A 27,812-nucleotide genomic window follows, 5' to 3' on the forward strand; every position below is an offset into this window, starting at 1 on the left:
CATCTCGCCGCCATCAACCTTCAACGTGCTTCTTGGCTCCTCCTGGTTCGATAAACCTTGGTTTCTTTCTGAGGGAAAACTTGCTGCTGTGCGCATCATACCTTCCTCTTGGGGTTGCCCAACGAACGTGTGAAATACACGCCATCAACATGGTGGAATGCACGTACCCTGGGAGGTGCCAGCCAAGATTCTCGTTCAACATCAACATGGTAGGACTTGGGCGCCACCCTGGTAAGGACAGAGACGAGGGCAGCTGCTCTCATAGCGAGGACAAGGAGGAAGCCGTTCCACGCGATCGGCTCCGACACTTCCAAAAAATCCTGGTTACAATCAAGATGAAGGCCGATTCCAGCAATCGGCCCGTATTATCCTTACCACACGTTCTCCCTGTATTTAGTGTCGACCTCACAGGTGACGGAAAGCTAGGGTATGGGTTTACATCGGCTGATGAGCTAGAAGAAGTCGACATCGGTCCTGGGGATAAGCCGCGACCAACTTTTATCAGCAAGAAGTTAGATCCACATCTTAGGGGTCAGATGATAGCTCTGTTAAAAGAATACCCAGATTGCTTTGCATGGGATTACACAGAGATGCCTGGGTTAGACAGGAGCATCATTGAACATCGGCTCCCCCTTAAGAAGGGATTTCGGCCGTTCCAACAACGAGCACGTCAGATGAAGGCCGAAATTCTGGAAGAGGTCAAGAAAGAGATCGAGAAGATGTTGGCCGCCGGGTTCATCAGGCCATGCAGGTATGCTGAATGGATCTCCAGTATCGTTCCGGTAGAGAAGAAGGACGGCCGATGGCGTGTGGCCATCGATTTCCGAGATCTCAACAGAGCCACTCCAAAAGATGAATATCCGATGCTCGTGCGTAAACGTTGATCAATGCATTGCTGGCCACAAGGTGTTGAGCTTCATGGATGGCAACGCCGGCTATAACCAAATCTTCATGGCTCCGTAAGATATACACAAGACCGCATTCAGAGTACCAGGGGCGATAGGCTTGTTTGAATATGTAGTCATGACCTTTGGGTTGAAGAATGCTGGTGCAACGTACCAGAGAGCCATGAATTATATATTTCACGACCTGATCGGCAAGTTGGTGGAAATCTACATCGATGACGTGGTAGTCAAATCTGTCTCCATGGAGGGACACTTGGATGATTTGCGACGCATCCTAGACCGAACTCGGAAGTTCGGACTGAGAATGAATCCAAAGAAGTGTGCTTTTGGTGTGACGGCCGGTCAGTTCCTAGGTTTTCTGGTTCATGAACGGGGAATTGAGATCGGCCTGAAAAGTCAAGAGGCAGTGCGTACCATGCAGCCGCCCACCACGAAGAAGGAGCTCCAACGTCTTATCGGCAAGATCAACTTTGTCCGACGATTCATCTCTAACCTGTCAGGACGAATCGAGCCGTTCATAGCGCTGGTGAAAATTAAATCTGATGACGAGTTTCATCAGGGCGGTAACGGCAGCAGGCGTTTGATGAGATTAAGCGGTATCTGACAACGCCGCCTGTGCTAGTTCCGCCCCAACAAGACAGGTCGTTCTATATCTACTTATCAGTAGCTGACACGTCCATCGCTTCGGTGGTGGTGCAACTCTATGAGGGTGTTGAAAAGGTCGTTTTCTACCTCAGCAGAAGGATGTTGGACGCGGAGACAAGGTATCCTGAGGTCGAGAAGCTTTGCCTTTGCCTGTTCTTCACCTGCACCAAGCTTCATCACATCCTTTTGATGGCAGAGATCATCGTCATATGCAAGTCAGACGTTGTCAAGCACATGCTGTCGGCCCCTGTTTTGAAAGGCCGACTTGGTAAGTGGATGTTTGCGTTGTCGGAGTTCGATCTTCGGTATCAGCCTGCGAAAGCAGTCAAGGGACAAGCGTTGGCCGATCTTATAGCTGAACGGATTAATACTAATATAGCAGCACTATCTGTACGTGCATGGGCTATGTTCTTCGATGGATCGGCTTGTGACGATGGTTGTGGCATCGACATTCTGCTCGTGTCGCCTCGGGGGGCAACATATTCTTTCGCCATCAGGCTATCTACCCCTTGCACCAATAATGTTGCTGAGTATGAGGCAGTGCGCAAGGGAATAGAGTTGCTTTTGGAAGCCGGGGCAGAGGCAGTGGAGCTTTTTGGAGACTCGAAGTTGGTGATCTCCCAACTCACGGACGAATACAAGTGCGAGAGTGAGTCACTTTTTCCATATTGGATGGAATGTCGTGAGCTGATGACACATTTTCGGTACATCAATTTCAATTGGGTCCCAAGGTCTCAGAATACCGACACCAATGATCTCGCACAGATGGCGTCGGGATACAAGGACGTACCAGACGGGTCAGAAGTTCAGGTGCAGTTCCTGGAACACGATGATTGGAGAGCCGATATCTTCAATTATTTGAAGGATCCGGCTCGGGGGGCACCTAAACGGATAAGATACAAGGCTACGAAATATGTCCTTATAGGAGATGACATGTTCTACAGGACGTTGGAAGGGTTACTACTCAAATGCCTGGGACCAACTGAGTCTAATCGGCTCTTACATGAGGTGCATGAAGGCGCCTGTGGAACTCACCAATCGGCTCATAAGATGAAGTGGTTAATTAGGCGATCAGGGTTTTATTGGCCTACCATGCTTGAGGACTGCTTCAAGTACTACAAGGGATTCCAAGCGTGTCAGATGTTCGGAAAAATTCAGATGGTACCCGCATCAGCGATGAACCCCATCATCAAACCTTGGCCATTTCGAGGTTGGGGCATGGATATGATCGGCAAAATCCATCCTCCGTCGAGCAAAAACCACGAGTGGATTCTGGCCATTACAGATTATTTCACCAAATGGGTGGAGGCCGTTCCCATGAAGAAGGTAAAATCGGAAGATGTTATCCAATTTGTCAAAGAACATGTCATTCATAGGTTCGGGATTCCCCAAACCATCACGACCGATGGAGGTTCGGTTTTTGTCTCTAAAGAATTCAGAAAGTTCTGCGATGACATGGGGATTAAGCTAATCCGATCATCTCCATACTATGCTCAAGCCAACGGGCAAGCCGAAGCATCCAATCAAAGCCTGATCAAGCTGATTAAGAGGAAGATTGACGAGAACCCTAGGGTGTGGCATGAGACGTTGTCAGAAGCTTTGTGGGCCTATCGAATGTCATGCCATGGAGCTATAAAGACTTCGCCGTACCAGCTTGTCTATGGGCAGGAGGCCGTATTACCTTGGGAAATTACGGCTGGATCGAGACGTGTCACGTTTCAGAATGACCTGACACCTGAAGAGTATGCAACCCTGATGAGTGACACTATTGAGGATGCAACGGAACTCAGACTTTGGTCGTTGGAGAAGATTAAAGAGAACAAAGCCAGGGGTAGCTCGGGCATACAATAAGAAGGTGAGACCAAAGGAGTTTCAAGTTGGTGATCTAGTATGGGAAGCCGTGTTGCCACTAGGAACCAAGGATAAAGCATATGGCAAATGGTCTCCTAATTGGCACGGTCCTTACAAAGTCATCCAGGTTCTGAAGGGCAATGCCTACATGCTTGAACAGTTGGATGGTGTGAAGTTCCCAGTGGCCGTCAATGGCCAACATCTCAAGAAGTATTTCCCAAGCATGTGGGATGATGGACAGTGAGATATGGGGGCCGATTTTAAATCGGCCGGTAAAAAAATTAATGTGTGTGTGTACATACAAATCACAAATCGATGCACGTACATCGACTTGAGAAAATATGCGAAGACAACAAGTATGCTAGTACAGCCGATGCACGGACATCGACTTCAGAATAATCAAAGCCGATGCATTGTTATCGCCTCTAGAGGAACAAGCTCAATTGAGCAGGTTAACAGATCGGATTCAGATCAGAGATCATGATATTTGAGATAAATCTCCTAGTGGATTTACTGAGGAGTTGAATCTGTGCAGTTAAGGTTGGAGGATGGTTTGGACATGGGCTGGACCTGTTTGACCATGTGAATAGGCAACTAGTGCAAGCCGATGCCCTGCCATCGGCTCTCTGTACAGCGACTTTGTTCGACAATCGGAAAAGTTGACAAGAAAGCAAAATTAATGGGGAAATACTTCTTCATTGATAATGGGATTTCTTACAAAGAAAGAGCCGATTGCTCGAGGAAGGAAGAACAAAAGAAAGGTCTATTGACCAATCTACTACTACTAGGCCTATACTAGTAGATCCTAGTCTACGGGCCGTCGCTGCCCTCGTCGTCGTCCTCGGAGCTCTCGTCGGCACTGCTGCCGGCGGGCTCCTCGTCGCTGCTCCCGTAGCCCTCTACGGGAGCTTCATCCTCCTCCTCGTCGTCGCTGTCGTCGTCATCCCACCGGGTGCGGAGGTTTCGCCGGCGGGTAACCCTCGAGGGAGTTGTCGTCGTCGTCTTCCTCCTCCTCTTCCTCAGAAGAGGTGTAACCGTCCCAGGAGAACGAGTCGTCCTCGCTCTCCGACTCCAGCTCCCCATCAGCAAGGAACTGGAGGTCTTCATCTCCGCTGGTCAAGGACTTGTCGTCCTCGGACCCGACGGAGGAGGCGTGGTCCTCCTGATCCCACTCCTCCGGGGCGCGTATGTCCTCCGGCGTCGGCTCGCGGGAGGAGGAAGACCGGTAGGAAAGACCGGAGGAGGAAGAGGAGGAAGAGTCCATGGTGGGAGAAGGTTTTTCGAGTGCTACAGAGGAATAGAGGATGAGGAGGGGATAGAGAAGCGAATTGCTCAATGCGGTTAAATAAAAAGGATACGGTGGAGATTCAATGCCACAACAGTTTCCGAGGAAGTGGTGCCCAAAGAATTTTTTTTTTGCCAGGTCACGCGGAGAAGCGGAGGAGGCAAGGCATCATGATGATGGATACTGCGACGGTTCTGCTCTGCCACGACATGACCCGACGAAGGAAAAGCAGAATGATTTTGGAATTGTCATTTCCAAAACCAGGGGGCATGTGTTATCACCAGAATTTGACCGGATCAGAGGTGGGCCGCGATTGGAGATGGGCTTGAAGAATATACATGGAAGGAATACATGAATCGGCCTTATATGCAAAGTTTGGGCTAGTTTGCCCGTGTATCTGTAATATAGTAGGATACGTGTCGATTAGATAGAGTTTGGCTCGTGCCCGGTTGGGATTATTCCCACGTTAGAAAGTCTACGGACTATAAATATGTATCTAGGGTTTATGAAATGGACAACAATCACGTTCACCACAAACCAATCTAGGCGCATCGCCAACTCCCTTGTCTCGAGGGTTTCTTCCGGGTAAGCATCATGCTGCCTAGATCGCATCTTGCGATCTAGGCAGTACACGTTTATTCGCTGTTCATGCGTTGCTCGTGCTGAAGCCTTGTTGATGGCGAGCAACGTAGTTATCTTAGATGTGTTAGGGTTAGCATTGTTCATCGTATCATATGCTGTCGTCGTGCAACCCTTAGACGTCTAGCCGCCCTTACACCTATCTTAGGTGTAAGGGCGGCACCCCGCTTGATCATTATTTAGTAGATCCGATCCGTTATGATTGCTCCTTGTTCTTCAAGGATTAGTTTAATATCTGCATAGTTAGGCCTTACAAACGGGTTGAAGGATCCAGTGGCGCGTAGGGTGTAGTTTGCTAGCCCTAGACAGGATGTTCCGGGGATCAACTTCGTGTTGGTTTTTAGGCCTTGTCTAGGGTCGGTTTACGATCACCGTGCGTGGCCGTCAGGCTCAATCACGAGTAGGATGTTCCGATTATGTGGTGAAAACCCTAAATCGTAGTAGGTCGTTTTAGCTTTATATTGATCAAGCAGGACCACCATATATTCGTACACCTCGTACGGATCATGGGTGGATCGACTCTTTGAGCCGATTCACAGGACAACCTGAGAGCCGATCGAGGCTCGTATTTAATGTTTACGTGTATGCCATGCAGGAAACTAAGCGAGGCACATCCATCACCTTCCTGACCAGGTATAGGTCAGGTGGCACGCCCTTGCACCAGCATCAGACGTGCGTGCCGAGTCTTTGCGGGCCGTCGCTCGGAGGGACTAGGGCCAGCCGTAGTCCTCGGAGCCTCCGGCTCTACTGTGTTGCCCGTCGCTGCTCGCCGGTGGGTTTCTGACTGCAACAACATGGGCACCAGTGGTCCCTCCATTTTCAGATTTTAAATTTTTTAAAACATCATAATTTTTAGAGATGTAGAAGTGTGAGATTTTAAAACTTTCAAAAATCTGAAATTAGAGGGAGTACCGGTGCCCATGTATCAAAAACACTTTCTGTTCGGTATACTACTAAAATATATTAAGGTTTACATTAGCTAGGTAGCATCTGATACGCAACGACCGCGCACATGCATTGCCGTTGCAAACTGCACCGGAGCTGGAAGTGTAGAGTGTTGGCTGTGGCAAGAAAAGAAAAACGGCCGCATCCCAAGGGCACAAAAAACCGGCCGCCGCTACTCCCGTCACATCGTGTCCCACCACTGACATGTGGGCCACGGGGTACCCACACGATCCCCACATGTCAGCTACGCACCTTACGCGACCACGTCCACTCGCTGGCTGGCCGGCCGACCATTCCAGGCCATCAAAAGCGACTCTTTTACCAGTCACCGTTACTGCCAGCCGGGCCCCACGTGAACCAGTCTGTCTCCCTGACAGTCTGGCCCCACCAAGTCACCGCGTCTCCTCCCCGGTTTTAGACCGTTTCTTCCCACCCAAATCCAACAATCATCGTCAACTATTAATCTCGCTCGATCGATTTATGTTTACATCGTCGTGGATTAATCTAATCTAATCCCCCGCCAGGGCCAGGCATCCCCTTCTTCTCGCATCGCATCGCCGTCCTCCTCGACGACCACTCGGAGAAATCTGCTCCATAAATACCACCTCACCTCGCCCGAGCGGAGCTGGATCGGAAACGACAGCGACCTCCCCCGACTCCGCCTCCTCCTCCTCCACCTCCTCCTTACCCACTAAGAAACAAAGAAACAAAGAGAGAAGGAAACACTGCCGGCCTCCCCACCTTCCTCCCATCTTCCGCCGTCGTCCTCTGCCCGTCGGCGTCGCTGCTGCTACATACGCGTGCCCCCGCGCCATAAAGGCCCCGCCTTTTTCCGCCTGGATCCGATTGGGATTTCCGGCGGCACCACATAAACAGATCGGCTCCTCCCCTCCTCTCTCTCCGGATTCCGGCATCCACAAATCCCCGCCGCCGATCCCCCCGCCGGCGGGCAGCGCTCTCGATTCGATCCTCGCCGCCGCCGCCGCGATGTTGTGGGGTGAGACGAAGCCGATGCTCAAGCCATCCCGCTCCGGCGCCGGCGGCGACGACACCGGCGACTACTTCGCGCAGGCCCCACGGAAGGCCGGGAGCGCCGACTGGTGGTCCACCGGCCTGCTCAAGCTCGTCACGGCGATGGTCATCTTCATGGCGGGGGTGGTCATCGGCCTCTCCGTGAGCGCCAACGTGTCGCGCTACTACTACAACTCGCACACGGAGCTCTTCTTCCCGGCGGCCACCTACAGCAGCGGCGCCTGCGACCGGCGCGGGGCCTCGGGCGACTGCGGGCCGGGGTTCCGCGCCTTCGTGCACCCGCCCACGCTCGCGCACTCCATGACGGACGACGAGCTCTTCTGGCGCGCCACGCTCGTGCCGGCCGCCGACGAGTTCCCCTTCCAGCGCGTGCCCAAGGTCGCCTTCCTCTTCATGACCCGGGGGCCGCTCCCCTTCGCGCCGCTCTGGGAGAAGTTCTTTAGAGGGCACCAGGGGCTGTTCTCTGTGTATGTGCACACCATACCGGATTACAAGCTTAACGTCTCCAAGGCGTCCCCGTTCTACGGGCGGCAGATCCCCAGCGAGGTACTTGCGCATCATCTTTCTTTCTTGCTTTCATGGCTAATTAATTGCTACTTTACTGCATCGTCATCGTCGTCCGCATTGCTTTACGACCGTACCAGTGAATTGCTTGCAATACTCCAATCGAGGCGGATTAGTTGAACCCTGTCGTGCGCTGCTGGGGGTTGATTGATTCGTTATTAGCTACCTAGCTGGTTCCTTGCTGGAGTGAGCCGTTGGCCGCCGTGCCAACTTGGTGCTTGCCATGTGCTCAACTTGGTTGTTGATGATTGAGATGTGTGTGCTCTCTTCCTAGGGGAATATGCTTTCTTTGCTTGACCCCATGCCAGGATGGTGGCCAAACTACTTGATGGAGGATGCTCAAACTAGTGCTGCTCACGAATATTTGCTGGTTATGTTGTGATTTAGATATCTTTAGTCCAAAGATATTCTGGTTGTTACTAAACAATTGGTCAAGACATTGGGGATGTCTTACGGTTGGGACTGGGGATATTTAATCTTTGCTGTCTGATTCTTCCTTATACACTAGTAGTTTTTTGGGGGGCAGAAGTTCCAACTTCAGTTTTGATGAATTCTGCATCCGTTTAGTATTTACAACTTGCAATTGCCTCCATGTGCAGTTAACGGCTAGTTATCGTTCCACATTCTCATCTCTTATCTCTTGTCAATGCAGGAAGTGTCTTGGGGATCGATAACCCTGGTGGACGCGGAGAAGCGGCTGCTGGCCAACGCCTTGCTGGACTACTCCAACGAGCGCTTCGTGCTGCTCTCGGAGAGCTGCATCCCGGTGTTCAACTTCCCGACCGTCTACGAGTACCTCATCAACTCGGAGCAGAGCTTCGTCGAGTCCTACAACATCGACACCCCTCAGAGCGCCGGCCGCTACAACCGCCGGATGGCGCCCCACATCCTGGCCGAGCAGTGGAGGAAAGGGTCGGAGTGGTTCGAGCTCAACCGTGAGTTGGCCGTGCGCGTGGTGGCCGACTACAAGTACTACTCCATCTTCAGGAAGCACTGCAGGCCGTCTTGCTACCCCGACGAGCATTACATACCGACCTATCTCCATCTGTTCCACGGGGCGCTCAACGCCAACAGGACCATCACATGGGTGGATTGGTCGAGAGGAGGCCCGCATCCAGCGAGATACGGTGCTGGGAACATCAATGTGGAGTTCATCAAGGCCATCAGGAACAATGGTACCCAGTGCACTTATAACTCGAAGCATACTTCTGTCTGCTACCTCTTCGCCAGGAAGTTCGCCCCTAGCGCTCTGGGGCCGTTGATGAACCTCACTTCGACCGTGCTGGACTTCTGAGCATCACACCTCATCGGCATTACATTATCGAGCTATCTCCATCGATGTGCTGCATACAGGTCAGGGAGTAGAGGTGCTCTGCTAGCTCGGAGACATGTGTCTCTTGTTAGATAGATCAGAGGCAGCTTCCGATGATGGCGTCGCTGGCGGATGACGCTGTGTGGGACGGTGAAACTTACTTCACTTATCCTGAAGCTGATTCCCGAGTAATGGACGAATGGCACTACATCCAGAGAGGAATTTTTCACCTCCCATTCTTTTCTATTATATCATAGCTATGTGATAGATCTTTTTTCTTTTCTTTTCTGCCACCATCTTATTGTAATGACTTGGTCAGGATGCTAATTTTATGTGAATATAACTCCTCAATCATTGCTTTGCTTCAAGTCTGGCGTTGCCAGATGTCTCTGTACACTTCATACATAGCCAGCCTCTTCTAAATCTTCAAGTCACAGCTTGTCATTGGTTGTTGAGGGGTGGATGGTGTATAGGATTGTCCAGAAAAGCTAGATAGAGAAGTCTGTGGATGTAGGCAGAATATGCCACCACCTTGTGGCACTGTCTTAACAAGAGAGAAAAAAAAAGTTTGGTTCTTTTTGAAAGGCACATATGAGTAGGCCATCTTGCTATTAGTTCTTAATTTGTTCAGACATTAGGTGCTGTTACAGTATAGAACACCCGGTGTACTTGTTTGCAAGTGAAATTGCATAATATTGTGAGGAACATGCTTAATTGGCCGTTGCGTTTGGCAGCTGCGCAGACTAAGATTGGTTGGCGAACATGGGAGACATGATTTAGGCTGGTGCAGCCCACACCCTTGTCATGCCCTGGGCCAGTGATTAGTGTTTAATATAATAATCCAGAAGTACAAGTCTATGAATATTTCATTCTAAAAATATATTTAAAAGAAGTTTGAATATTATTTTTTATTTTGGGTATTTGATTCACACAATAGTAGAATATAATATGTATCCTACCAGTTTTTTTGTTTAGGATGATTCTAGTTAGATATTGGGTGAAAATTCTAGTAGGTATCCATGAAGTGGGAAGGCAATGAAATGGTTGTGAGATTTTGGGTGAAACTGACTGTTATGTCCCTTGCTGATGACCTGGTCCATTTGGAACAAGACATAAGAGGGGATGATAGTGATGCATTCTGATGAAGTGATACCGTAGTTTTGAGAAAGAAAGAAAACAATTCAGGCCCAAATGTTGCTAAATGCTATACTAGCAGAAATTCTTTGAAATTACATGGCTCAGGCCTCAGGGTATGGACTTGCTTGGAACGCGATACCTCATATTTTTAAAACTATAAGAAAATCAAACTGTTAAAAAAATAGTTATGAAAAAGTAAAAAAAGAAAGCATATCTATTATTTAGGAATACCAAACATATTTCTTGAAAACATGGCAACTAAAATAAATACATTATCTTAAAATCAAGGATGACTCAAAGGTTAACTAGATGATTTATTAGTGAAAGCATGACACCCAGGATTTGCTCTAGTTCGAGCCTATTGTTTTCTATATTGAGAATTTCCTGAGAAATGAAGGAAAGTCTTGCAGCGATATCCATGGCTTCTTTCTTCTCCCGCAAAATATTTATAGGCGAGACTTCGAATCCTAGTTCAGTTGCCATGAGAACCTTAGCGCCGCGTGTGTGTTGTGGGAAGGTCCTCCAAGAAAAAGAAAGAGTGACAAAGCTCAATCCAAAACATGAAAGCGGAATCACAACTGTCTCACGAAAGAAGGGTCTCAAGCAGTGTGTTCATGGTCACTCCAAACATCGGATTTTCGGCATATACTCTGGAAGAGTAGCTTTCCCTTTCCGTGCGCAGAGGGGATAGATTAAGTACATTTGTTTGATAAAACTATTGCGTTCCGACACAGTGATCACTGATCAGGTGAGCATGATGAAGTGTTTTGGGACCTTCATATGCCTGTGGATCATAGTAATATACATGTGGTGTTGAATTTGACGAAAGATGGAGTTCCTTTTTTTGAGCATGGGCAATTTTTTTTTTCATTTCTTGGGATGCGTAAAATCTTCCATTCTTTCGCTATGGGTCTTCAATCTGCAATTTTGGCTATGTTGGCTGCAATATTTTCTGTTCTAAACGACCCCTTGTGTTCATTGTTGATGACTGGCCCATTTCGAACAAGAAATGTCGTCACGTCTCTATTTTTCCTCTCGGTGGATTCCTTTGACCAACGGGTATGGTGAAATACAAAAAACTGTTCCACGAGTTGTTTGCTGTTAAGCCGCCAGGGGGGAAAAAATGGCTTGCCCTTGTAGATTTCAACTAAATCTACTGGGCTGGGCAAGAGAGGTAAAAATAGGAAGAACGTAAATAGGAGCAGTCTAAACTGTTTCAAAACGGTGCTAACCACTTTCGAGCTTAAGGAGATCCATTTGCAAAACACTCTCGTCATGCTCTGGGTTGGTCAGAAGATTAGTTTAGTCCATATGTACAAGTCTGAACATTTCATTCTAAAAAGTATTAAAACAATTCTGGATATTTTTATGATGGGTATCTAACCTATACAAAACAAAAGAATATAATATGTAACCTATGTAGTGTCTGTTTAGGGTGATTCTAGTTAGATATTTTGGTGAAATTCTGGTGCTCATGCATGGAGAGGCAATGAAACGGTTTGTGAGATTTTGGGTGAAAGTGACCGCTTCTGTTCCTTGCTGATGACCTGGCCCATTTCGGACAGGAAATAAAATGGGGATGAAAGCGATGCCGTCTGATGAAGTGATACCGTAATTTTGAGAGATAGCAATTCAAGCTTATGTATTATGATGAAGTGATAGAGCAAAAGTGGTAGCCCTGCTTCCGCTGGTAATGCCCAGGTGAGCTAGTTTAATCTGGCATGACTAAGCAATATAAGCTACAAGTCTATTTCATTCTAAAAATATATCTAAAAGAGTCTGAACATTATTATATTTTGGGTATCTTACCCACACAATAGAATATAATATGTAGCCTATGAGGTGTTTGTTTAGGATGAGTCTAGTTAGATATTGGGTGAAATTCTAGTTGGTATCCATGAAGTGGGAAGGCAATGGAATGGTTGTGAGATTTTAGGTGAAAGTGACTGTTTCTGTCCCTTGCTGATGACCTGGTCAATTTGGAACAAGACATAAGAGGGGATGAAAGTGATGCATTCTGATGAAGTGATAACATAATTTTGAGAAAAAAGAAAACAATTCAATCCCATATGTTGCTAAATGATATAGCAGAAATTCTTTGAAATTTCGCGGCATAGGGTATGGACCTGCTCATCATGCCTAGTGCATCTTCTTAATATACAGGTGGTGTTAAATTTGAGGAAAGATGGAGTTTCTTTTTGTGAGCATGGGCAAGTTTTTTTCCTTTCTTTGGGATGCGTAAAATCCTCCCTTTTTTCCCTACCGATCTTCAGTCTACATTTTTTGGCATGCTAGCTGTATTTATTTCTGTTCTAATGCACGCTTCGCCTAATGGCGTCCTGAGTTTGTTTTTGTTCCCCGGTGAGTGACAACCTCTCTGTTCATGCCATGAGCTAGAATGTGAGGGGATCAAAGGTAGACGAACAACAGTGCACGAAACTGTCGGATCCTCTTCATGTCATATTGTTTGCCTCACAACAGGCAAAGTTAGATGATATAGACCGTTTCGTCGCGGCGTTCCTCGGTCGCAACTGTCTTCGAGTTTTCTTATAGGCTGGCAGAAGGCACGAGATGATTGGGTTTTGGGATGACCATGTGGTAACTGTAACATTGTCAACGCACATCGATTGCCACCAAATTCAAGATCGCAGTTTGCTCACCAGGGGGAGCAAAATTGTTTGCCCTTGTAGACTTTCAACCAAATCTACTGAGCAAGAGATAAAAGTAAGAGGAATACAAACAGGAGCCCCGTCTAAATCATTTGCAGAACAGAAAATGTCCATCGGAAGATCACTTTTGTCATGCCCCGGGTCAGTGATTACTTTAGTCCATATAAGTGCACGTCTAATGTTTCATTCTCAGAAGTATATAAAAGAAGTCTTGATACTTTTGTGATGACCTACACAAAACAAAGCAAACGAATATAATATGTAACCTATGTGGTGTTTGTTTAGGAGGATTCCAGTTAGATATTTGGTGAAATTCTAGTGGTCTTCATGCGTGGAGAGCTCAATGAAATGGTTGTGAGATTTTGGGTGAAAGTGACCGCTTCTGTTCCTTGCTGATGACCTGGCGCATTTCGGACAGGAAATAAGATGGATGGGGGGGGGGGGGGGGGGGGGGTGTGAAAGCTAGCGACGCCGTTTGATGATGTGGTGCCATAGTTTTGAGAGAAATAACAATCTAAACTTATTTATACCTGAACCACAGAACAGAAATTCTTTTGGAAAAATAATTCTACGGCATAGACTACACCGACCTGTTTGGATTGCGAGATCATCATATCTGTAAACCGTACTCAAAAGGAAAAAAAGATCCAACGAAATCAGTGCGTCCGATTAGCCAAATTGGTGAGCTAGTTTGATGTCTTAACTATGGTTACAAATCCGGCTCACAGCCAAAGTGCCAACCAAGCAGTATGTCCTGCTTCCGTTGCTAATAGCTGTACAATTTACTCAAAATAAGAAGATCCAAATAAATTGTTTTGCTAGTTTAACCATGCTCACAGCAAAAGTGGTAACCAAGCAGCATGCCCTTCTTCCGGTTGGTAATGCCGAGGTGATTCAGTGAGTATTTATTTTGAGCAGAAAGTCACTGAGTATGTTTGGCACTCGCGATTCAGTCAGAACCACGGATGCATTTTTTGTTTTTTGTTTGTGAGTAACAGAGCCATATATTACTTAATGACATCACGGTTTGAATCCTGTGTTACAAGGTCGTATACAACATCTGGAAAGTTACTAAACCAGATACAACTACCAGCCGATCTGGCTAGTTTAGCAAGACAATCTGCAACCTTGTTACTCTCTCTTTTAACTGAATCAACTCTGAATTCAGAAAAGTCTTAATCAGCGACTTGGCTCTGTCATAGGTAGCCCATTGCACAGATCGGTCAGTCAGGGAGGAACGTGGTGCGACAACTGCCCTAGCGCAATCAAGCTCAAGGATGATTTTGTCATGTCCAGAACCAACTAGTAACATAGGTCCCTTCACCTTCAGCGCTGCTTTAGCCTCTGCATCTTCAGCATTAGAACAGCCCAACATAGGGGAGCAGGCTGCAAGCACAATCCCGCCGAGGTGGTTTCTGGCGATCGCCCCAGCTCCACTTGAGGTACTCCCTCCGTCCCACGAAGATTGTTCAAGATTTGTTAAAATTTAGATGTATCTATATCTAGATATATCTAAATTTTGATAAATTTCAGATAACCTTCATGACATGGAAGGAGTACGTTGGCTGATGAATGAACCGTCGGAGTTGAGCTTGATCCAGCAAGGTGGCGGGGGAACCAGATGCTAGCAAAACCTGACGATCGAGACATGGGATGATGGTGTTGGATAATTAGGCACAATTTTCATGATTAATTCCAGAATATTAAGCATGACGACAGTAACTACTAACATGTGAAACTCGAACATACTAGATGCAGTGATCAACATGAACAGTAGTAGAGCAAACAGTACAACATCTATCGCTAAACAGATCGAGATATGTCGCACGTACCGATCTGGTGGAGGTGGCGGTGAAGGTGTAGCAGACGATGTCGCAGTAGTAACGTTGTTGATGACAACATTGTTAATGACGGGGACGATGGGTCAAAGTAGACGGCGTTGAAGACGACGGTAGGCAGCACCGCCTGACTTGGACGGAAGGTGACCCGTAATGAAGAACTTGAGCAGTTGCGCAGAGCGCTTCCCAAAAACCTAATTCGCCCTCTCCCGTACAGGATCGCAAGGACGAGCGGTTCCGGAGACTTTCTCTCCCGTTCGCCGATGCACGTCGGCGCGCGGGATGGAGTAGGCTACGATAGCGGCGCAAGCAGAGAGAGGTGGAAACTCTAACTCGTGTATTAGATATGATTCTGCGGTAGCCGTGCAGGAGATTATATAGGCTCAGGAAACCCTAGGCAACGTGGGGCACACCCACGTAGCGCGCACGTTTCGAGTCGGTTACAGAAAGCCCATGGTCCGGGAGCGACCCGAACCGACTAACTGCGACGCGTCCGTCTAGGACTCTATTCGTTTTCCTGAACTGCAAAAAGAAAGGAAAGTCTCGGCTCGAGGCTCAATCCACTCACCACGAGCGCGGCGCGCGTCGTGACGTGTCGTGTCGAGTCGAGTCGAGACGAGCGAGTGACACGCGTACAGCACGCGACCGTTGGGAACCCCAAGTGGAAGGTGTGATGCGTACATCAGTAAGTTTCCCTCAGTTAGAAACCAAGGTTTATCGAACCAGTAGGAGTCAAGAAGCACGTTGAAGGTTGATGGCGGCGAGATGTAGTGCGGCGCAACACCAGGGATTCCGGCGCCAACGTGGAACCTGCACAACACAACCAAAGTACTTTGCCCCAACGAAACAACGAGGTTGTCAATCTCACCGGCTTGCTGTAACAAAGGATTAGATGTATAGTGTGGATGATGATTGTTTGCGTAAAACAAAGAGAACGAGTATTGCAGTAGATTGTATTCGATGTTAAAGAATGGACCGGGGTCCACAGTTCACTAGAGGTGTCTCTCCCATAAGATAAATAGCATGTTGGGTGAACAAATTACAGTTGGGCAATTGACAAATAGAGAGGGCATGACAATGCACATACATGATATGATGAGTATAGTGAGATTTAATTGGGCATTACGACAAAGTACATAGACCGCTATCCAGCATGCATCTATGCCTAAAAAGTCCACCTTCAGGTTATCATCCGAACCCCTTCCAGTATTAAGTTGCAAACAACAGACAATTGCATTAAGTATGGTGCGTAATGTAATCAACAACTACATCCTCGGACATAGCATCGATGTTTTATCCCTAGTGGCAACAGCACATCCACAACCTTAGAACTTTCTCACATCGTCCTGCATTTAATGGAGGCATGAACCCACTATCGAGCATAAATACTCCCTCTTGGAGTTAAGAGTAAAAACTTGGCCAGAGCCTCTACTAATAACGGAGAGCATGCAAGATCATAAACAACACATAGGTAATAGATTGATAATCAACATAGCATAGTATTCTCTATCTATCGGATCCTAACAAACACAACATATAGTATTACAGATAGATGATCTTGATCATGTTAGGCAGCTCACAAGACCCGACAATGAAGCACATAAGGAGAAGACAACCATCTAGTTACTGCTATGGACCCATAGTCCAGGGGTGAACTACTCACTCATCACTCCGGAGGCGACCATGGCGGTGAAGAATCCTCCGGGAGATGATTCCCCTCTCCGGCAGGGTGCCGGAGGCGATCTCCTGAATCCCCCGAGATGGGATTGGCGGCAGCGGCGTCTCTGGAAGGTTTTCCGTATCGTGGCTCTCGGTACTGGGGGTTTCGCGACGAAGACTATATGTAGGCGAAAGGGCAGGTCAGGGGGCCACACGGGGGCCCCACACGCTAGGGCCACGCGGGCCCCCCTGGGCCGCGCCGCCCTAGTGTGGCGGCGCCCCGTGGCCCCACTTCGTCTTCCCTTCGGTCTTCTGGAAGCTTCGTGGCAAAATAGGCCCCTGGGCGTTGATTTCGTCCAATTCCGAGAATATTTCCTTACTAGGATTTCTGAAACCAAAAACAGCAGAAAACAAAGAATCGCTCTTCGGCATCTCGTTAATAGGTTAGTGCCGGAAAATGCATAAATATGACATAAAGTATGTATAAAACATGTAGATATCATCAATAATGTGGCATGGAACATAAGAAATTATCGATACGTCGGAGACGTATCAGCATCCCCAAGCTTAGTTTCTGCTCGTCCCGAGCAGGTAAACGATAACAAAGATAATTTCTGGAGTGACATGCCATCATAACCTTGATCATACTATTGTAAGCATATATAATGAATGCAGCGATCCAAACAATGTAAATGACATGAGTAAATAAATGAATCATAAAGCAAAGACGTTTCATGAATAGTACTTCAAGACAAGCATCAATAAGTCTTGCATAAGAGTTAACTCATAAAGCAATAATTCATAGTAGAGGTATTGAAGCAACACAAAGGAAGATTAAGTTTCAGCGGTTGCTTTCAACTTGTAACATGTATATCTCATGGATAGTTGTCAATGCAAAGTAATATAACAAGTGCAATATGCAAGTATGTAGGAATCAATGCACAGTTCACACAAGTGTTTGCTTCTTGAGGTGGAGAGAGATAGGTGAACTGACTCAACATAAAAGTAAAAGAAAGGCCCTTCGCAGAGGGAAGCATTGATTGCTATATTTGTGCTAGAGCTTTGATTTTGAAAACAAGAAACAATTTTGTCAACGGTAGTAATAAAGCATATGTGTCATGTAAATTATATCTTACAAGTTGCAAGCTTCATGCATTGTATACTAATAGTGCCCGCACCTTGTCCTAATTAGCTCGGATTACCTGGATTATCATCGCAATGCACATGTTTTAACCAAGTGTCACAAAGGGGTACCTCTATGCCGCCTGTACAAAGGTCTGAGGAGAAAGCTCGCATCGGATTTCTCGCTATTGATTATTCTCAACTTAGACATCCATACCGGGACAACATAGACAACAGATAATGGACTCCTCTTTTATGCATAAGCATTCAACAATTAATTTTCTCATATGAGATTGAGGATATTTGTCCAAAACTGAAACTTCCACCATGGATCATGGCTTTAGTTAGCGGCCCAATGTTCTTCTCTAACATTATGCATGCTCTAACCATTCTAGCGGTAAATCTCCCTTACTTCAGACAAGACGGACATGCATAGCAACTCACATGATATTCAACAAAGAGTAGTTGATGGCGTCCCCAGGAACATGGTTATCGCACAACAAGCAACTTAATAAGAGATAAAGTGCATAAGTACATATTCAATACCACAATAGTTTTTAAGCTATTTGTCCCATGAGCTATATATTGTAAAGATGAAGAATGGAAATTTTAAAGGTAGCACTCAAGCAATTTACTTTAGAATGGCGGAGAAATACCATGTAGTAGGTAGGTATGGTGGACACAAATGGCATAGTGGTTGGCTCAAGGATTTTGGATGCATGAGAAGTATTCCCTCTCGATACAAGGCTTAGGCTAGCAAAGCTATTTGAAACAAACACAAGGATGAAGCGGTGCAGCAAAACTCACATAAAATACATATTGTAAACATTATAAGACTCTACACCGTCTTCCTTGTTGTTCAAATTCAATACTAGAAATTATCTAGACCTTAGAGAGACCAATTATGCAAACCAAATTTTAGCAAGCTCTATGTATTTCTTCATTAATAGGTGCAAAGTATATGTGAAAGAACATTTCATGATCTCTGAGTTTTGTGTGTTTGTTAACAACACCGGTGACAATTTAACCGTGTGCTAAGTGGTTTACAGTTATGGAAAAGATACCTCGGAAAATCTCGACCCACTCAAAAAGGAAGAAAAGAAAAGAAGGAAGAAGCTGTCACCTGGCCGTGGCCGGCACTGCCGGCAACTCCGGGCCGGCTGGCAGGTGTGCACTCCCAGATCGCGGCATCTTTGGCTCCGGCACTGCCGGCTGTCTGTCGATCTGCCGTATCGGGAAAGTGGCCGGCACCGCCAGCGTCTCAAGGCCGGCACAGCTGGGTGGCCGGCACTGCCGGCGTCTCAAGGCCGGCACTGCCGGCGTTTCTTCTCTCCAACGGGCAGAAAAGTAGGTGGGGTATATATACCCCCCTTCACTTACCTTGGAAGGTTGCTCAAACCCTAAGAACTTCATCCTCCATTGCTGAGCCACCAAGAACTCCAAAATCGTCAGATCTCCTCCCTCAACCACCCAAATCACTTGTGCTTTGGAGAATCGAAGGAGAAGACCCCGATCTACATCCTCACCGAAGCGTTCTTCATTTCCCCCTCTTATGCTTGAGGGCCCCCTTGCTAGTGTTCCTCTTTGGATCCCTAGTTGTTGTTGTTGATGTATGCTTGTTGATTTGTTGTGTTGTTACAGATTTGGGAGCCTCCAATTTGGTTGTGGATGTGTGCCCCAAGAACTTTGTAAAGGCCCGGTTTCCGCCTCGAGGAAATCCCTTAGTGGAAGTGGGCTAGGCCTTCGTGGCGTTGCTCACAGGAGATCTGAGTGAAGCCTTCGTGGCTGTTGGTTTGGCTTGCGTAGCAACCACACTCCTCCAAACGTAGACGTACCTTCTTGCAAAGGAAGGGAACTACGGGAATCATCTCCGTGTCATCGCGTGCTCCACTCTCGGTTACCTCTATCCTATTCTCTCTATATTGCTTAGATATATCGTGCTTAGTTGGTAGCCTTGTCATATAGGGAAATTCACTTAGTTGCATATCTAGAGAATTTACCATTTGTGTCAAGCCTAATTTGAAAAAGAACTAAAAATTGGTTAGCACCTATTCACCCCCCCCTCTAGGTGCGGCATACGATCCTTTCAATTGGTATCAGAGCCTCGGCTCTTATTTCGGGCTTAACCGCCTAAGAGTATGCCGGACGAGGAGTCCTCGGAAGGGGCCGCCAAGATGGTCTCCGTTGAAGAATTCAATTCGTTGAAGTCCTCCATGGAAGCCCAAATGGAAAGCATGAACAAGATGATTGCCGAGCTTTTGGCTCCGGCCCTTCCCAAGGCTCCTAGTGTAGAGGTTAAAGACACGGGTGTGTTACATGAGGGAGAGGCTTCGGACTTACCCTCATCTACCAAACCCGTGGAAGGTGATAACTTAAACACTATCAAATCCCCCATTGCATCTCCCAAGGGAACTAGTGAAAGTGAGAGCTACAATCGAGTACCTCCACCTTTCCAATCACCCGATATACCGGTTCCCATGCCTCATTTGAACATTAGGGGCGACCCACCTAAGTTTTCTATTGAGGATTTCGATACTTGGCAATTTGAGTTCCGCTCTCATGTTTGTAGTGCCTCCAATGAATTATGGAGAATCATCAAGGTGGGCTTCAAGCCATACAACCCCGACAATTTGACTAGAAGAGAAGCCATTGAGAGTCAACTCAACAACACCGCCTTGCACATGATTCAATCAAGTGTGGGGACAAAGGAATTGCATCGTGTCCGGAACTACACCACCGCCAAGGAAGCTTGGGATGGTTTGACCGCGAGTTGCATTGGAAGTGAGAGCACAAGGAGGAACAAGTATAATGCTCTCAAGAATAAAGCCGAAGGGTTCATGAGGCTTCCGGATGAAGATCATGAAGATATGTATGGAAGACTTCTCACCGTTGCCGATGCCTTCCGCATTGTTGGTGCCACCCACATCAATGATTCTTGGATCAAGGAGAAGTACATTGAATGCATGATGCCATTTGTACCCATTGATGTCAAGACTCTTGTGGGAAGGGAATGCTATTCCTCTCTCACCTCTCAACAAGTTGTGCACGAGTTGCAAGCTCTCAAGGTGCTTGAGGAAACCTCTCATGATTCTCGCAATCGTGCTATTGGGATGGCAAAAGGTTCCAACCTTGCCTTGGTGGTCAACTCCGTTGAAGAAGTGGTTCCTCAAGAATCTTATAGAGCATCTTGGAGTATGACTTATCCGGAAGATTTGCAATGCCACTACCATGATCACATGGCCTTCCATGCAAAATCCTTTTGGGTTGATCCCTCCAAGGCCAAGGAAGACAACATCAAGAGGAACAACAAAAATGGGTTCACAAGCTTTGGTCCAAAGACAAGATCATGCTACAATTGTGATGACAAGCGCCACTTCATTGCCGAATGCCCCTATGAGAATAGAGAGCTTCATAATGGGAGGCTCATTCCCAAGGACAAGAGCAACGACTCAAAGGGCAAATATTCAAAGCCCCCCAACAAGAAGTTCTACAACAACAAGACCAAGAAGGGCAAGAGGCCCTCAAGAGTTGTGCTAGTAACAAGGGAAGAATATTCTACCGATGAAGTTGAAAGTTCTAGTGGCGATGAAGATGAAGAAAGCTCAAAGGAATTAGCCGCCATCGTCACCACCAACACACCCTCATCATCTCTCTTTGAATCTCCCAATGAGAATCCACATATCAAGAATGCACATTGCTTCATGGCAAGGTCCTCCTTGGACACACCTATTGTGCTATCAACTCAAGAAGAGTATACCTCCGGAGATGATGATGTTGATGATGAAGAAGATGCAACCTCTAATGGATTGGTCGCTCTTGCCTCCCTCTCCACTAACTCTTCATCACCAAGTGAATCCCCCAATGAGGTCATTCTTGTGGAGGAAGAAAGTTGCCTTATGGCTAAATCCTCCGAGGTATCATCCCCTAACCCCTCTATGCCTAACTTATCTAGCGATCTAGGGGTTGATGATGCTAGTCTAAAAGTGAAACAAGAAATGCTAGATTTTGATGATTTCATTCTTAACCTACAAGGTAACACTAAGAAGCATGTTTCTAGCCTCATGGTTCGTTTAGCTCAACAAAGTGATATGCTTGAGAAAAAGGGTCAAATAGAGAGAGAAGACTCTCTTGAAATCCATGCTCTTAAAAATGCTCTTGAGGAAAGTCAAGAAACTATAGCTTCTCTTGAGGAGAGGCTAGAAACTCTTGAAGAGCCTCAAGATAAAATTAACAAGCTCACTAAAGCTAGAGATCTTGCTAGGGCTAAGTTTAAAGTGCTTAAAAAGGAAAAGGCCCAATTTGAGGTTGATCATGAGAAACTTGTGAAAGATCTAGATGAACTAGACAAAGCTCACAAAGCTTTGAAGAGTGAATACACTCGCTTATCCAAGTCTTATGAGCAACTTCAAATTAGGCTTGCCTCATATGATGTGCCTAGCTCCTCTACTCCTTCATGTGATCATGCAAATGTTATTGAGGAAAATGCTAGGTTGAAAGATGAACTTGCTAGGACCTCCTCTCCCCAAAGTAAACTTTCGTTGGATGATCTTTTGAGTAAGCAAAGATCAAACAATGGGAAGGAGGGACTTGGTTTTAATTCCAAGGCTAAAAAGGCAAACAAGAAAAAGACCAAGCCCGCACATGAGAAAGCTAATGGTGAACCCCGAAAGGGCAACACCATTAATGATGATGGTGCGGGAATAGATAATCCTCACTATGTTCTCTTTAAAGATTATTATGGTGATGTTTATGCTAAGTATGTTGGTCCATATGATGGTTATGTTGCTTGGTCTATTTGGGTCCCAAAGACCCTTGTTGCTAACAAAAGAGGACCCATTGAAAAATGGGTACCTAAATCCAAGAATTGATCTCATGTAGGACTATGCCGCCGGAGGTTCAAAATGGGTACTTGATAGTGGATGTACAAGTCATATGACCGGCGGCAAGAACCTCGTCAAGGAGTTGAGGCCTAATGTAAATGATATCACCGTCTCCTTTGGCGATAATTCTACATCCGAGGTATTGGGTTTTGGCAAGGTTGTGGTTGCACACAACATTACTCTTGTGGATGTCATGCTTGTCAAAACCCTTGGTTACAATTTGCTTTCCGTTTCCGCCCTTGGCAAGATGGGTTTCGCCGTCTTTATTGATAATGATATTGTGGTCCTCTTGTGGAGCAAGACTCTAAAAGTCGCATTCGTTGGGTATCGCGAACACAACTTGTATGTGGTGGACTTTTCGGGGACCACCACGTCAAGTGCGATGTGCCTATTCGGAAAGGCGGACGTGGGTTGGTTGTGGCATCGCCGCCTAGCCCATGTCAACATGAGATCTTTGCAAAGTCTTCACAAGGGGAACCATATTGTGGGACTAATGGAAAATGTGTCTTTTGCCAAAGATCGTGTTTGTAGGGCTTGTGTTGAAGGCAAAATGCATGACTCTCCGCATCCAAGCAAGACCATCATCTCTTCCAAGAGGATCTTGGAGCTCCTTCATGTGGATCTCTTTGGTCCCGTTACTCATGCAAGTCTTGGTGCGAAGAAACATTGCTTGGTGATTGTTGATGATTACTCAAGATACACTTGGGTCTACTTTCTCAAGACGAAAGATGAGACTCAACAAATATTCATTGACTTTGCTACCGAGGTGCAACGCCAACACAACCTCCTCATTATGGCAATAAGAAGTGACAACGGCTCCGAGTTCAAGAACTACACACTCAATGATTTTCTTAGTGATGAGGGGATTCGTCATCAATATTCCGCTGCTTACACCCCTCAACAAAATGGTGTTGCGGAGAGGAAGAACCGGACTCTTATGGATATGGCAAGGTCTATGATGGCGGAGTATAAATCCCGCTATAACTTTTGGGCCGAAGCCATCTCCACCGCATGTCACTCCTCCAACCGGCTCTATCTCCGCAAGGGCTTGAACAAGACTCCATATGAAATACTCACCGGGAACAAGCCTAATATCTCGTACTTCAAGGTGTTCGGGTGTAAGTGTTTCTACCAAATCAAAGGAGTTCGTTTGTCTAAATTTGCTCCTAAAGCTTTGGAGGGTATATTTGTTGGTTACGGTGCCGAATCTCACACTTATAGAATCTTTGATGTATCCTCCGGGATTATCATTGAATCTTGTAGTGTGAAATTCGAAGAAAATGATGGCTCCCAAGTGGGGCAAGTTGATGTTTGTGCAGGTGATGAAATACCTCAAGATGCCATAGTAAGAATGGGTGTGGGATTTTTCCGCCCCATTGAGGGACACGGTGTGGCGTCTCGGGAAGGACTATGCTCTACCACGGTGGAGCCCTCATCTTCTCAACATCAACAAACCCCATCAAGTGAAGCAAATGATGCACCAACCCAAGAACAAGAACAAAACCCTCCCCCTTGTGTGCAAGATCAAGGACAAGATCAAGGACAAGATCGAGGACAAGATCAAGAACAAGATCAACCACGGATTCATGATGGATCCGATGAGTATCCTTTCAACATTCAAGATCAAGCACATGAGGATGAGCAACCTCAAGTAATTGAGGAAGCTCAAGTTGAAGGTCAAAACGGGGACCCAAATGGTCAAGATGATCAAGTGACACCTCCAAGGCCACGAAGAACCAAGGAGGAGATCGAGGCCCGTCGTTTAGCAAGAAGAGATAGGACCCTTGAAATTCGTGGACACACTCATGATAAGGTCCTAGGTGATGTTCGAGCAAAAGTCTCCACAAGAAGGCAATTGGCTAACTTTAGCAATCATCATGCCTATATCTCCGTAGTGGAACCCAAGAAAGTATTTGAAGCTCTTGAAGATTCGGATTGGGTGGAAGCTATGCATGAGGAACTCAACAACTTCAAGCGCAACAAAGTGTGGACCTTAGTAGAGAAGCCAAAGGAGTGCCGCAATGTTATAGGCACTAAATGGATATTCAAGAACAAGCAAGATGAGTTTGGAAATATTGTGAGGAACAAGGCAAGATTGGTGGCTCAAGGTTTCTCTCAAGTTGAAGGGATTGACTTTGGAGAGACCTATGCTCCCGTGGCTCGTCTTGAGTCCGTCCGTATCCTTCTTGCTTATGCATCACATCATAACTTTAAGCTTCAACAAATGGATGTGAAAAGTGCTTTTCTTAATGGTCCTTTGCATGAAGAGGTGTATGTTAAGCAACCCCCGGGGTTCGAGGATCTCAACTTTCCTAACCATGTCTACAAGCTTGATAAAGCACTTTATGGTCTCAAGCAAGCCCCTAGAGCTTGGTATGAGCACCTTAAGGAATTGTTGGTAGACCGTGGGTTTGATGTTGGGCTAATCGACCCCACTCTTTTTACTAAGAGGGTCAATGGGGAGCTTTTCGTGTGCCAATTATATGTTGATGATATTATTTTTGGCTCTACTAACAAAGCTTTCAATGATGAATTCTCAAAGCTTATGACCGATAGGTTTGAGATGTCTATGATGGGAGAGATGAAGTTTTTCCTTGGTTTTGAGATCAAGCAATTAAGAGAAGGAACCTTCATCAATCAAGCAAAATATCTCCAAGACATGCTCAAGAGGTTCAAGATGACCGAGATGAAGGGTGTTGCCACTCCTATGGTTACCAAATGTCATCTTGCACTTGATACCAATGGTAAAGAGGTGGATCAAAAGGTATATCGCTCCATGATTGGATCCTTGCTTTACCTTTGTGCATCTAGACCGGACATAGTGTTGAGTGTAGGTGTGTGTGCAAGGTATCAAGCTTCTCCTAAGGAGAGCCACATGATAGCTCTCAAAAGGATCTTTCGATATTTGGTTGATACCCCAAGATATGGTGTTTGGTACCCCAAAGGCTCAAGTTTTATTCTCAATGGGTACACCGATGCGGATTGGGCGGGTGACAAGGATGATAGGAAATCAACTTCCGGGGCTTGCCAATTCCTTGGTAGGTCCTTGGTGTGTTGGTCTTCTAAGAAGCAAAATTGCATATCTCTCTCCACCGCCGAAGCCGAATATGTTGCCGCCGCAAGTGGATGCACTCAATTGTTATGGATGAGGCAAACTTTAAAGGAATACGGTGTCATTTGTGACAAAGTGCCTCTATTATGTGACAATGAAAGTGCCATCAAGATTGCCTATAATCCGGTGCAACATTCAAGAACGAAGCATATTGAGATCCGGAATCATTTCATTAGGGATCATGTTGCCCGTGGTGATATTGAGCTTATCTATGTTCCTACCAAAGATCAACTTGCCGATATATTCACGAAGCCTCTTGATGAAGCAAGGTTCACTTATTTGAGGAATGAGCTAAATATCATCGATTCAAGGAGTATAGCTTGACCATCTTGCAAACACACCTTCGTCTCAAAACTTTATTTGGTTTAGATGTGGGCATGGAAATAGGGGGAGTGCGGTTTAAATTATTGAGCTATCCCTCCCCCCATAATGCCAACATTAAGAAATCATTCTCTTAATATCATGTGTTGATATGTGAGCTTCAATGATGAGTAGTGACTTGGACCCAAGATATATCTTCGCGGTGTCATGTCACATCACTCATATATGGTGGCCTAGGCCACCACACTCTTCTTTGTGAAGAGTTGGAGTTGTTTGGATTTTCATTGGATCTTTTTGACATCTCCTTGTTTATGGGAAATCACTCATTTTTGGCCTTCATTTGATTTATTTGCAAAAATGAGTGATCATGTACCATCTCACAGTTTGGCGTATCTATCCTAAGCCTCAACTTTCCTAAAGAAACCATATCTATCTCCATACTCTAAAACTCAGCTTTTTTTCGAGGGTTTTTGGGCAGTGGGCTGCTTCGGCGGCACTGCCGGCATGCCCACACCGGCACTGCCGGTGGGGCCGGCACTGCCGGCCTCGGCTGGGCGGCACTGCCGGTGTCGGCGTGGGTTAAGTAGTGGACCCGCCAGGGGGTTAGGGCAACTGCTCTCTTCTTCCCCAGCGCGTGTCTCCTCCTCCCATCCGACTCCAGCCACCGCCGCCGTCGCCCCTGCCCTCCGGCCGCCGGCCCGGGCTCTCCTCCCTCCTCTGGGTGGTTCATCCGGGCAGGGCCCCCCTCCCCTCCATGGCTTCCTCCTCCGGTTAGTCTTCCTCCTCTCTCTCCCTCTCTAGATTGGGTAGACCTCTCTAGAAGAAAGATGGGTGGACGATTCTTTCCGAAAGTTTTGCCATAGAGGTAGATAACCTTGAGCATGGTTTTGTGAAAGTTTGAGGAACAATGTTTGAGTCTAGAGCAGATCTGGCATTTTTTCTGTTGACCGCAATCGCTGCCGCTTCCCCACCGGCACTGCCGGTGTGGCCGGCTGCACCGCCTCGTCTCACCGGCAAGATCGCCGGTCGGGCCGGCATCGCCGCCCGTACCTCCCCGGCACTGCCGGTGAAGCTGTGCCCAGATCGTCTTTAGCCTTTTTCTTGTTGAATCTTAAACACTTCATTCACCATGCTTTGATTATCATAATTTGCTGTGTTTTAGTGTACCTTATCCTATGCTTCTTCCATCCATTGCTATCACAGGTGCAGGTGGTGACCCTCATCGCTTCAACCCAGGAAAACGGGCTTTACCGAGCAACTTTGAAGCTGAAATCCCTCCTGTAAAGAAGTCGTCTCGTCGGGAGAAGAACATGGCTCCGGTTGAGCCTCGAGCTAATCTCATCAGGAGGTTGAGAGGCATGCCTGTTGGGAAGTGGCCCGACATGCGAGTATGCTCGACTGCGTCAGACCGTCATCTACACCACTCCCAAGGCCACCAATTGCTCTGAGCTGTTCTGGACTAAGTATCAAGAGAAGATTTTTGATGATCTCTATGCTCATGCCACCTACAAAGTCGCTCCTATGCATCACATCAACTTTTCTCACATGGATAAACATGCCCAGTACTTTGCAGAAGCTCGAGAGATTTGTGAGCAGTTTGGTCTCTTTCCTCTTATGAAGTTCGAGCAGCCTTACAGTGTGGATGTGATTGGGCAATTCTTTGCCACAGTGTATGTTGACATTGATGATGCCAAGACTATGACTTGGATGACAGAGGGTCGCTTGCTACATGGCTCTTGGGACCAATTTGCAGCTTGCCTTGGTTATCCTGTGCTCCCAGCCAATGCAGATGGATATTTTAGAGCTCACAACACTCCCAAGCCCATTGAGAAGGCTCTCCTTGCTGACCTTTATCTTGAAGGAGAAGTGGTATATGGTTCTCAGAAATTCCTTCGC

The 27,812-nt window shown here is 46.7% G+C and overlaps 1 protein-coding gene across 1 annotated transcript; it reads left to right on the top strand.

Moving 5' to 3' along the window:
- Positions 1-6,838: 6,838 nt before the first annotated feature.
- LOC127314235 (glycosyltransferase BC10) lies at positions 6,839-9,546 on the top strand. Its single transcript, XM_051344688.2, has 2 exons — positions 6,839-7,848; positions 8,519-9,546. Exons 1-2 carry the CDS (start codon positions 7,258-7,260, stop codon positions 9,158-9,160), a joined length of 1,233 nt encoding a protein of 410 aa, XP_051200648.1. The 5' UTR covers positions 6,839-7,257; the 3' UTR covers positions 9,161-9,546.
- Positions 9,547-27,812: the final 18,266 nt, after the last annotated feature.

This window comes from Lolium perenne, chromosome 7 (assembly GCF_019359855.2).
Source record: "Lolium perenne isolate Kyuss_39 chromosome 7, Kyuss_2.0, whole genome shotgun sequence".
Lineage (NCBI taxonomy): Eukaryota > Viridiplantae > Streptophyta > Magnoliopsida > Poales > Poaceae > Lolium > Lolium perenne.

Bases quoted from the DNA above. Each gene is read 5' to 3' on its own strand.
- LOC127314235 (XM_051344688.2), top strand. From the start codon at position 7,258: ATGTTGTGGGGTGAGACGAAGCCGATGCTCAAGCCATCCCGCTCCGGC. The intron at 7,849-8,518 runs GTACTTGCGCAT...TTGTCAATGCAG, and splicing joins GGCGGCAGATCCCCAGCGAG to GAAGTGTCTTGGGGATCGAT.